Source organism: Magnusiomyces paraingens (genome assembly GCF_902498895.1).
Source record: "Magnusiomyces paraingens strain CBS 517.90 genome assembly, contig: contig1, whole genome shotgun sequence".
NCBI lineage: Eukaryota > Fungi > Ascomycota > Dipodascomycetes > Dipodascales > Dipodascaceae > Magnusiomyces > Magnusiomyces paraingens.
Window position 1 is genome coordinate 4,386,641 of NW_022474067.1, and position 12,372 is coordinate 4,399,012.

The 12,372-nt window shown below is 38.0% G+C and overlaps 4 protein-coding genes across 4 annotated transcripts; 2 read left to right on the forward strand and 2 right to left on the reverse strand.

Moving 5' to 3' along the window:
• Positions 1–4: 4 nt before the first annotated feature.
• On the reverse strand, positions 5–2,127 carry SAPINGB_P001319 (uncharacterized protein; the record flags this gene model as incomplete). The annotated part of the gene is made up of 2 exons (XM_031996042.1): positions 5–1,823; positions 1,943–2,127. The coding sequence occupies 2 exons, from the start codon at positions 2,125–2,127 to the stop codon at positions 5–7; spliced, it is 2,004 nt and encodes a 667-aa protein (XP_031851933.1).
• Positions 2,128–3,155: 1,028 nt separating this feature from the next.
• SAPINGB_P001320 (uncharacterized protein) lies at positions 3,156–5,300 on the forward strand (the record flags this gene model as incomplete). The annotated part of the gene is made up of 1 exon (XM_031996043.1): positions 3,156–5,300. The coding sequence occupies one exon, from the start codon at positions 3,156–3,158 to the stop codon at positions 5,298–5,300; it is 2,145 nt and encodes a 714-aa protein (XP_031851934.1).
• A 246-nt stretch (positions 5,301–5,546) lies between these two features.
• Positions 5,547–8,534, forward strand: SAPINGB_P001321 (uncharacterized protein; the record flags this gene model as incomplete). Its single annotated transcript, XM_031996044.1, has 2 exons — positions 5,547–5,627; positions 6,873–8,534. 2 exons carry the CDS (start codon positions 5,547–5,549, stop codon positions 8,532–8,534), a joined length of 1,743 nt encoding a protein of 580 aa, XP_031851935.1.
• A 97-nt stretch (positions 8,535–8,631) lies between these two features.
• SAPINGB_P001322 (uncharacterized protein) lies at positions 8,632–10,161 on the reverse strand (the record flags this gene model as incomplete). The annotated part of the gene is made up of 1 exon (XM_031996045.1): positions 8,632–10,161. One exon carries the CDS (start codon positions 10,159–10,161, stop codon positions 8,632–8,634), a length of 1,530 nt encoding a protein of 509 aa, XP_031851936.1.
• Positions 10,162–12,372: the final 2,211 nt, after the last annotated feature.

The window sequence follows — 12,372 nt, forward strand, 5'->3', positions numbered from 1 at the left end:
TATATTAATCTTTACGGAATGACCCAAATACAGGAACAATACTTTGAGAACGCACATTTCGCAGATAAAAGTCGTAGAATAAATGGGCTGTTTTATATGGTACATCTTCTTGAATGAAATGACCAGCTTCTTGAAACACTACCAATTGGTATTTACCCTGCATCTGGCCAATCATTAGGTCCTTGTCCAACCTATCAGTTCCTGCAAGAACCAGTAGTCTTGCAGCGGGGACACGTAAGAACCGTGCCGAAAGCCCAGTGAACCATCCTCGCCAAAACGGTTCTGTTGCACGCAAATTCGTGACCCATTCCCAACGTCCGCCAGCCACAGCTGTCCCACCCTTCCCGCCGAGATTGGGTAAGACTGACCAGGATGGGTAGCCCGTGGTAGAAGAAGAAGAAGAAGAAGAAGAAGAACTAATTTTGGAAACTGAGTGTTCTGGTTGGGGTCTTAAAAGACATGGGACTGAAATGCAGGCACTTTCAGGGTTGCGCAAGGCTTTGGAGCGCAAATGCCACTCAATACCCCTTTCAATTGATGGGAATGTAAGAGGCCGCGAGTCGAGAATCATATTCATGGTTTGTAAGGATTCAATCGCAGTGCCTTCAACAACATCTAGAACAGCAACCCCAGAAACTGACCCAGGCAGGTGTGGCAAGTCCTCCTCTGTAGTTTCTTCACCTGTTTCTTCACCTGTTTCTTCCTTCTTCTTTTTTAGTTTTTGGATATTTCCCGCGGATTCTGTGGCTACCGAGGTCACAACAGATCCTCCAAGTGAGTGACCCACAAGAATAAGGGATGGGTTAGGGGTGCTCTCGTCTTCTTTCTTGCCCCAACCCTTTGTTTCGTACACCTTGTTGATTACATCAATCATATCTCTTGTAAGAGTTTCCAGAGACATGTCCATTTCTTCAAAAGGTTCTTCTACAAGATCTCCAGTCTCACTTACATTGTAAACCTTGGTAGAGCCATGGTATCGTGCATCAAATGCAAAAACACAAGGTGTTTCGCCATCCTCCACAACAGTTTCTTTCTTTTCATTTTCAGTAGTTTCTTCATTTTGTAATATTTCGGGTATTGTAGTTTCAATTCCGGTATTTGCTACTCCAGGAGGCGGTGGTGGTTGAGCAACTGCTGTTGGAGATCCAGGATACACTGTTGCCGGGATTCCAGACCCGGGCAATGGAATCATTCCAGACATGATTGGAGTCATCATAGGTGCTGCTGAATATGAAGATTGTTTATATTGGGGTTTCGAGGATGGGCCCACGGGGAGTGGAGCAACTGCTGACAATGAGCCAATGCCCATTCCAGGAACAATCCCACCAGGGGATGAAGAGATGGTAGCAGTTTGTGATAAAGGTTTTGGAGCCAAGGATGTCGAGACACCACCAAAGGCTGAAGAGATTGGACCAACCTGAGACTGTCCCTCTGCACCATCGATACTAGGAATTGCTCCTCCCAAGTTGTTAGCTGCTGATGGTGTTGCAGCACCATGAGCTTTAAAAGTTTGTTTAATGTCGCGGGCCGCACAGGCAAAAGACAATGCTGAAGAACCTGCACCATGGTGGAACACAAATGCAGGCATTTTCAGCGGGTCCGAGGGTGCAGTGAAGTAAACGGTAAAGTCAATTTGCTTATCTGCGCGATGCACGCTGATGGTAAACCGCTCATCAAAGTACCCATCGGCCCAGTCGCGGGGTTTATATTTGCTTGAACGAGGAGTAGTGGATCCATGCGGAGACCCAAACAGTGATCCAGGACTGCTAGTTGCAATACCTTGAATTGGTTTAGGGCTGAGTTCTGATGGAATTCGGATAGGTCTGTTTTTTTTTTTTTTTTTTTTTTTTTGTTAGTTTTATATATAAACTGGACTGTTTGTATGTGTAAGGGCTAATTTAGTATTTTGTATATATACAAACACAAACAACATTGAACTTACGGTGGTTTAGGCAGGTCATCAAGAAAGTCTGAATCTTTAGGGGTTGAAGATTTTATAGTTTCATTGTTTTTATTTTCATTTTCTTCTTCTTCTTCCTCTGCAAAAGGCGTCAGACCCATTCGCTGGAGTTGGTTTTCGCGATCTTGAATCTTTCTACGAAAGAAATTTCGTTGTAGATCCGACATAGTGATTGTGTGGGTAAGGCAGGTTAAGTTTAGTAGGTAGACAAGCTGTCAGGCTGAGAGGTAGGCTGAGAGGCAGACAGGTAGGCAGGCAGATTTCTTTTATTTTATTTTTATTTTTATTTTTATTTTTATTTTTATTTTTTTTTTTTAAAGGGCTTTGTAGGCTAATAATAAAAAAAATATAAGAGCAGTCCAAAGAAAAAAAAAAAAAAAAAAAATCATAGTAGTTATATTATATAATGATTATATAATAGATTAATATCACGTGAATATTTATTTACTTAGTATTTTTTATTTATTTATTTATTTATTTATTTATTTTTTTTTTTTTTGCTGAGCTGGTGTTTATGTATGAACATGGACTAGTCTAACTAAACAAACACCATACGGTGCACAGAATCTTCTAACTTTAAAGACAGTTACAGTTTTTCAGAGAAAATATAATTTTAAATTTTTTAATAATAATAATAATAATAATAATAATACTAATAAATCAAATTAAATTAAATCAAATAAAATAAAATAACTGCGTGAAATTTTAGATTAAAATAAAGTAAAAAATAAAAAAAAAAAAAAAAATTTCTTGTTTCAGTTTGAAATGACCAAATTTATTAAACTCGTAGTTGCTTTCAAATTTCTTTGTAATCTCCGTCAAGTTAACTATAAATAGCAAAAAAAAAAAGTTAACTTAAAAAGTCTAATTGGCGCGCGCACACTCCACTTTCCCATTTTTTTTTTTTTTTTTTCTTATTAAATTTTTTTTTTTTTTAATTATTTTATTTTATTTTATTTTATTTTATTTTTCCTTTCTTTCCTTTCTTTCTTTTCTTTCTTCTTTTATATATTTATTTTAAAATATTATCATCACCTGTGGAAACATTTCACTAACAATTTTTTTTTTTTTAATTATTATTGTTATTAAATATATATATATATAAATATATATATTATAGATTCTTTCCATTCAAACACGGGAATGGCTTTAAGTCATTCAATTAATTAATATTTTTGTTAAAAAAAAAAAAAGAATGGAACAAAAACAAAAAAAACTTCAACAATTAAACACACAAAAACAATTGCCAGGTGCCGATGTCAATGTCAATGTCACAGTCAATGATAAGGACATTGACACTAGGCCACCTTTGCCAATTGTCTCACAGTCAAGACAACCTCCACTTCCTCCTCCACAACAACAGTCTTTGGCTGCGACTCCGTTACCCCATCTCCCACATAGTACGCGCCGACCCAATTTTAGTGAGCGCGTGTTAACAGCAGTGTTCCAGTCTATGGCCCAGGATCTCGAGCGCCGCCGATTGCGTCGTCTAGACCCCATTGGATGGCACCGCGTTCTTGTTGCTGCCAACACCGCGTTGGCTGCTGAAGGCCAAAGTGGTGGTGCAGACGTGCAGTTGGTTAAAAATATGTACAACAATAACAAGCGAACTTATGCCGACATTTGCGCAGCAATTGGAGAGCGACCTGAATCGTTTGTTTTTTCACGAGGACGCGTCGTGGGCCGCATGGAAACGGTGGAAAAGTATCGCCATGAACACCCTGGAACACGCGCGTTTAAACCGTTTCCATATTACGAATTGTTTCGCCGAATTGCAAAGTGTGGCCGTGGAATGTATTCCAAAAAGGGTGAACCAGGTACTGAAGGTTATGATGAAGAAGGAGATGAAGGGGATGAAGGGGATGAAGAAGAGGGTGAAGAAGGTGAAGAAGAAGGTGAAGAAGGAGAATATGAAGAGGGTTCAGTAGAAGACAGAGCAAGCCAACAAGCAGAACAACAGCACCATGAACAAGAAGATGAAGATGAAGGGGAAGAAGATGATGAAGAAGAAGGAGAGGGAGAAGAAGATACAAAGACTCAATTGTTGGCGACACCTAGATCCATTGGGTCGCGTGTGAAAAGTCCTTTGAATAGAAGCCCTGCAGTTTCTCGAGGTTCTATTGCTGCAATTAACAATAACAATAACAGCAACAGTAATAATAACAGTAATAATAACGCTAATAATGGTATCATTAACAATAACACAAGTAACATTTCCAGTAATAACCTTAACCATAACCAAAATCATAATCTCCTCAACACTAGTAACAATAGCCACATTATAACAGCCACCCCAACACCTCTCACTACAGCTACCACTACGACAGCTACCATCAACCCTCTTACCACTATTAATCCTATTACTGCTTCCACTACCACAACCACCACAACAGCCACCATTAGCCATGCCAATAAGCTACCTTCAAGATTAGCAACCCCGGTGACTCCTAATGTGCGGAAAATTCAAAAGGTTTCTCTTGCCGAAGCCATTTGTCACAGCAAATCTCTTTCAAAAAATCAAGCTGGGAATTTGGCTGCTCATCTTATTCATCGTGGTGGAGCAGCAGACCTGCGCGCGTGTTTTAATCAAGACATGAATGTGACACAAGCTCGCATGGCTGAGGAGTTTTTCGCCTTGTATGCAACACATTTGAATCAATTAGCAACCGAAACATCTTCGCCTACATTACCGTCATCAATATCACAACAAAGACAACAGTCGTCCTCGTCGTCCAAAGGGGATGGAAAAGTGAATGAGGGTAGTGTTGCTAATGTTGCAAATGCTGCTCATACTGCAAATACTGCAAATGCATCTATTAATCCTGATGCCACAACTACTTCTTCTACTACAGATGTGGCGATTAATGAGACTGTTGACACTGCCGCGACGGTGGAGACGGCAAAGGCGGCGACAGAACATTTGTGGCAATCTACGGAAGAAGAATTGCCTGCCACAGCAAATGGTAAAGCAGATGATATCATAGACGCGTATGTTGCACGCCAGCTGGACCAGGTGTATACTGGTGAGCATATAGAAGGTGAAGAGGGCGAAGAAGAGGATGTTGGGGGGATTGTGCCGGTGGAAGAGGAAGGAGAACAAGAGGAGGTAGGAGGTGAAAGAGGCGGAGGAGGAGGCAGTGAAGAGGCAGGAGCAGAGGCAGGAGCAGGGGCAGGAGCAGAAGCTGAAGCAGAAGCTGGAGAAGATGAAGTGGCCGAGGAAGAGGAAGGAGAGGAAGAAGAAGAGGAAGAAGGACATGTTCATGACCAAGATACTGATGCTGATTTGGAGCATAAGGTTAAGCGACGGCGCTGGTCTCCTACAGAAGCTGCAGCTGAATGAAGAAGAGATGATGGAGACATGTGTTTGTAGTAGTTTGAAAAACGTGTTTGATGAGATGTATATTAAGGATAGTACAAGCTCCTTTTTTCCTTTTATTTTTTATTTTATTTTATTTTATTTTATTTTATACTTTTAACAATTTATATTTTTTTGCTTATATATATATTTTTTTTATTAATTTTTTTTTTTAAAAAAGTGTATTTGAAATAACTTTATATAGATATATCAATATATCTATATATATAGATGTTACTATCACTCACAGTAAATAAACTTTATCAAGTTAAAAAGAAACAAACTGTTGCACTGATTGAAGAAGATGCCGAGGTTCCGTAAAGATTTTATCAATGGTTTATAAGCCAATTATTGAATTTGATGAGTTATAACTATATAAATATATATATATATATAGTTGATAATAGTTTTGTATGTTGTATCGAAAGTATTGTTTCTAATTTGATGTATATATGTAAACCGTTTACAAGTAATGTTAAACAAAAGACCACATGGGAGCATTCCCCGCATCTCATAGAACAAATCAAAATAAATAAAAGCGTGTGTGGCGCATATACTTCCCAGCTTAACAGATCAACACAACAACCCCACGCGACCAAATGACGGCGTCCCCGTGGCCAAATCTTTATGGGCTTGTCATTTTATTTCATTTCATTTTATCTTGTCTTTTTTTTTTTTGGTCTTGCAAGTTAGTTGTTATTGTTGTTGAGCCTTAAAAGTTGCCATCGGCAAATTAAAAGTTTTCTCCCCTTTTTATGGGTTTTTCCGATAATAAGAAAACGTGACACCAGGCTGTGGCATATATATCATTATTACTTTTCTTTTTTAAAAAAAAAAAAAAAAAAAGCAACCAAAGAAAAGAAAGTATTAATTTATTAATTTATATTTATTTATTTATTTTGTACGCCATGGTGAATATGAAGAAGAAGAAGAAGAAGAAGAAGAAGAAGAAGAAAAAAAAAAAAAAGAAGATATTTTTCAATATTTTTTTTTTGTAAATGTCAGTTTAAATTTAAATTTAAATTAAAATGAAAATGAAAATGAAAATGAAAATGTAAAATAACCCATTTTTTTTTTTTTTTTTATAAAATGGAGGTTTCTTCGTACCATTTTTCCTAATATGGAAATTAAATAAACTGAGGCTCAATCACATGTTTATTACATAAAAACTGAGTCATTATATAAAGTTTCCATGAAATTTTCATGCCAACAAAACGAGGAGGGGAGAAAGGGAGGGAAGGAACAAACAAACAAACAAACAAACAAACACAACAACAACATTTAAAAGCCGTCGCAGATCCGCTAGAAATTTTCAACTTTTTTTTTTTTTTTCTTCTTTTTTTTCTTCTTTTCTCGTATTTCAAACATCCAATATATCAAAACCTTAGAATATTTACAACAACAACAACACCAACAACTCAAAAAATATCATCATCTCTTTAGCTGTATTCCAGAGATTTGTTCTTCTTACATATTTTTTTTTTGTCTGTCTGGTCTACAACTATTTTTGCTTTTTTTTTTTTTTTTTTTTTTTTTTAATACCTTCTTCATAAAAAGTCGCCCAAAATATCCAGAATCATTGAGCTTCCGCTGCTTTTTTCAGCAGCTTCTTCGGCTCTTTTGGCCACTTCAACTCCTGCAGTTACAGCATTCACATCTTCTTCTACTTGTTCAGTTTCTCCTTCATCCTCCACTTATTGCTCATGCTCAAATAGATACTCTGCTTTCCCTGCTAGGGCTTTTTCGTCGTCGTCAATTAGAAAAGATACAACCCAAAAACCAAACGTTACTACTACCACTGCAACTGCCCAAAGAACAAAACAAGCCCTTGAAGACTTGCGTTCTTCTGTTCAAGATGCTTGTGCTAAAATAGTCCCCGTGTCTCTGGCAGGCATCAACCAACCATCTTCTTCTTCTTCTTCTTCTTCTTCTTCTTCTTCCCCATCTTCCTCTCCCTCTTCCTCTATTCGGGAACCTACGGAACACGCCCATCACGACGTTAAAAATTACCGTCCTCCTACCCCACCAACTGGCATCCCTCTCTCTCGCATCTTTTCAAACACCTTCCCCCTCCCCCTTTCTGAGTCTTATGAGCAATGGACCAACCGCTCAAAGCTCAGGGAGAGTGAGGAAGCCGTGCTCTCGCATCTACCCTTTTTCCCTACCCCTGACGCTACCCGCAGTGCAAGATCCCTTCAAGTACCCGTCAAGCTCCCAAATAATCCATCTTATTCCTCACATGACCTTTGGATCAATGAGTTTGAAATTACCCCACACAAGTTCGAGGCTGGCAAACCAGGTAACCATGAGCTTGTCATGCTCCATGGTTACGGTGCCGGCCTCGCTTTCTACTACCGCAACTTTGACGAAATCTCGGCTTTTGGCGACAACTGGCGTATCCATGCCCTCGACCTTTTGGGTTATGGCCGCTCTGCTCGCCCAAAGTTTGTTGTTAATGCAAAGAACCCTTATGAAAAAATCCACGAAACTGAAGACTTTTTTATTGATGCTCTTGAGGACTGGCGCAAGCGTCGCAACATTGACACCTTCACCATGGTCGCCCACTCCATGGGTGGTTACCTTTCTTCTGCTTATTCTCAAAAGTACCCTGGCCGTATTAACAAACTGGTCCTAGTTTCCCCCGCTGGTGTCCCCCGCTCCCGCTATTCTATCCAAGCTATTGAACGTCGCAAGCTCGGCGAAATCGATACAACCGTCCCTAAAACTTCGGTCGAAATACCCGCTTGGTTTAACTTTTTGTGGGAACAACATGTATCGCCCTTTTCTCTTATTCGCAATACGGGACCTCTTGGCCCTCGCTTTGTTTCTGGATGGACTGCCCGCCGTTTTGCTAAGCTCCCCAAGAGTGAGGCTGCAGCTCTTCACCGTTACGTTTATACCATCTTTAATGCTCCCGGGTCTGGCGAGTACGCGCTCAACTACCTTCTTGCGCCTGGCGCGCACGCTCGGTGGCCGCTGGCGGAGCGCGCGGCAGACATTCCCTGCGACACGGAATGGATCTACGGTGCAAACGATTGGATGGATGTTTCTGGTGGTATTGAGGCCATTTCCAATATCCGTCGTGCTCGTGGCGTTGCTGCTAGACCACCTCTCCATATTGTGGAAAATGCAGGCCATCATATTTACCTTGATAACCCAGCCAAGTTTAACGAGCTTGTTATGAATACCATGCGTGAAGTTCAGGAGAAGACGAAATAGAAAAAAAGAAAATGACGTTTTTTTTTTTTTTTTTTTTAGATTTTCTTTTAATCTACAAATGACAGTTTATGTTTTTAAAAGGTTTAATTAAATCTTTCTATATAATCTCCATGTACCGTTCAATTTCCCAATTTGTGACGGCGTCGTCCCAAAGCTTACACTCATTCCAACGAGTTTTCGCGTAATGGTCCACAAACTCATCTCCCAAAACCACCCGCGCTAAAGAGTTTTTGGCCTCAAAGCGTTCAGTTGCACTGTGTAAAGTACGAGGAAGCATTTCAAACGGAGTATGATCATTATCCTTGATTGGTGGAATAGTAAGCTCCAGTTTTTGCTCAATACCATATAAGCCGAGTGCAAACAGTGCAGAAAGCGCCAAATGTGGGACCACATCTGCGCCAGGAGTCCGGACCTCGAATCGAGTACTTTGAGGGGCCTCTGGATCAATTACCAACCGAATACTAGCCGAGCGACTCTGCCACCCCCACGAAACTGATACAGGAGCCCAAAACTCGGCAACCAGTCGTTTGTACGAATTAATAGTAGGCAAAAGAAGGGGCGTTACCCATGGAAGCCCGGCCAAAATACCTGCCAGAAAATGACGCCCCGTATCGCTCAAGTACTCAATATCGGGCCATGCTGCCAAAGTGTCACGTTCTGAGCGCCCAAACAAGTTATGAAGGCTCTTGGATCCGTCACTGGAATTGGTAATAACTTCCATAAGGGAAATGTGCATGTGACCAGAGTTTCCAGCATGTTTCTGGTCAGGCTTGGCCATGAAACAGGGGATAATTCCATACTGTGCACCCACAGTTTTGGCAGCCAACTTGAACATGGCCATATTGTCGGAAAGCTCGCGTGCATCACAGTACCCAAGTGCAGCCTCGTAAACGCCTGGCCCAGACTCGGTGTGCCATGCCTCGATCCCTACCCGCAACTTCTTTGCGGCCTTGAGTAGTTCACGCTGGTAGTCCAAGTTGAGTCCCATGCGTGTTAAGGAGAAGGCATGTTTACCGTGGGTCAATGGTTCCAAGTTGACAAAGTTTTTGGAGACCAATGACTTGTGGGTTTCGAGGTAATGTAAGATTTCAATTTCAATGCCTGCGTATGGGGCCACTACTGACGAATTGGAACATGTAAAAGCTGTAGAAGTAGCAATTCGTTTGGCAATTGTGTCAATCAACGTGCGTGGGTCTGGTACCATTGGTTCACGAGTTTTTGGATGCAACATTTTGGCCAAAAAAAGAGGCATGTTTTTCTTTACGGGAGGTTTGTCGTTTATAAGATCTTCAATGTTTTCACTTTCGGAGTACTCCCAAGGGATTCTTCTAAAGGACTTGAAATCAATGACTGCATGAGAATCAGGGAACCCTTGATTAAAAAGTTCAGTTAAAGGCTGGTCTTCGTAAACATGATCATGCGAATCTAATCCATAGATTGCCGAGCACATTCCAAATTGGTCATTTTCTTTGGAAATGATCGAAAAAAACCTTTTTTGAGAAAAAGTTTTGCCGCGTAGCAAGCCGTCATTGTCAAGAGCTGCAACCTTGATGTAGGGATCGTCACGCAGTTCGTTTAAGAAATAGGCTCTAAGAGCTTCAGTGTCCATGGATTGCAAGTCAGCCATTGTGTAAAGATTTTTTTAGAGAATAGATATTCAGTAGGAGAGGATTGAAAAGAAAAAAATAAAAAGAAAAAAAAAGGAGGAAATACAGTGACATTATATTGTTTTCTTGACCTCTACTATATATGTTGTTATTTATTTATTTACTTATTTTGTTGTTATTATTATTATTTATTTATTTATTTATTTATTTATATATTTTGTTATTATTATTTTTTTCATTAAATATTACATAATTATGTGAGATAGGCTATTTTTGATTTTTCAATAAAACTATCATGATAGTTTTAAATGGAAATAAAACAAAACACGTTTTTCTGAATGAAAACTACTATTCACCAACATTTCATCTTAGTTATTATAATGAAAACAAATCATATTGAAATAAAAGGTTTTTATGATTGGTTTTTTTTTTTTTTAAAAGTGGATATTGAGTTTTAAAAAGCCCTTTTCATTGATCATCACAAAGAGCTATCAAAATATCCCAGTTAACCAACGACCAATTTTACTGCATACATACAAACTTATTTACCTACATACCTTTAATAGGAAAAAAAATATGTACATATCGATCATATTTTGAAAAAAAAAAAAAAAAAAAAAAAAGATTTCATTTCCCAATTGAGCCAACACCATCCTTCATTTTGGATTCAGATCGCTACTTGGTCCTTGATCTAATATTTTTTTTTTAAATAATCAACAATGTAACTCAACCGATTCTCCACAAAATAATTATTATTCATATGAATGATCTTTTATAACTATATTATATCAAAAAAAAAAAAAAAAAACTTGTAGCGATCAGAATCCTAAATGCAAATTGGTTTTGGCTCAATTGGGAAATGAAATCCTTTTTTTTTTTTTTTCTCGAATTACACTGAAAAGTATTACATCCAAGTGCGGCCTCGACAAGAATTCGTCGATAACTTGGTGTTATAAGTGATGTGTATTACCAAAATGATAGTGTTTAAATTACCTGTTGTTATATCGGTACCCTAATCACACAGTTCACAGTGTGGCTAGAGTTCTGGCATGTCTTGTAAATATTGAAGTTCTGTTTTAGGTAAAAAAAATATTAAAAAACAAAACAAAACACAACCAGATCTTGTTTCTTTATTTTCACCTAACTAACAATATTATATATATATGTATATATATATATATATCAATTGTACTGTCCAACTGGTACTGTAAGCTCTAAGCCTGGTCTAGTGCCTAGACCTAACGAGTCTGACCGGCCATATACTATTAGATTCCCCCCATACTCTTCATCAGTGTCTTCTGTGACCCTTTTAACCATAAATATATTCTATCCTTGGCCCGCCTCCTCTATTAATTTCTTCTATATCTATAATTATAGATATAGATAATAATCATAATATATGTTCTTCGCTAGTCTCTGAATTTTTTCAACAAATTATGCACCGTTTTTTTTTTTTTTTTTGACGCATTTTCCTTTCTTTGTTTTTTTTTGTTTTTTTTTTTCTAGAGTCGCCAAATCAGTCTGTCAAAAACTTTTGGTCCAAGATTTTTTGAGAGAAACAAAACTTACCACCCCCTCCATTTAATATTATCATAGTCAAAAAAAAAAAAAATAAACAAATATATATATATATATTTAAAAATTTCATTCATTTTTTTTTTAAAGGAAAGCTACCAAGATCTTTACTATGACTAAAGGATATATTTGTAATGCATTATCTGAAACTTCATCCTTGTATTGATTGATGCCAGTATATTTGGTTCTTATGGAACTTAGTAAGGATAAATCATTGGACCGTTCATGAAAATATACCATAAAAAATGACATACTTTTTTTCAAGGAATATGGACATACACACCTGCATTTTTTTTTTTTTTTTTTTTTTTTTTTTGAAATGGATGGACCAAATTGTTTAAAATGCTTGGCCAGCATACTGAAAAAAATAATTAAAATTTTGTTTTATTAAAGCTGAGAAAACATATTTTTTTTTTCTAACATTCTATTAAGGTACCATTTTATTGTATAGCCGTGCACATACCAAACGGCTATTTCCAGTAACCTTCTTGTAAATTGCCACCCTACCGTATTTCTCATACCTACCAGCACACCACTCTAAATAAGCATTTAAGAAAGATGAATTACAATATTAACATCTCCATCAAAGATCCATTTTAAAATATCAAAAATATAAATGGCCCCCTTTTTTTTTGTTTTTCAGTCTAATCTTTTAT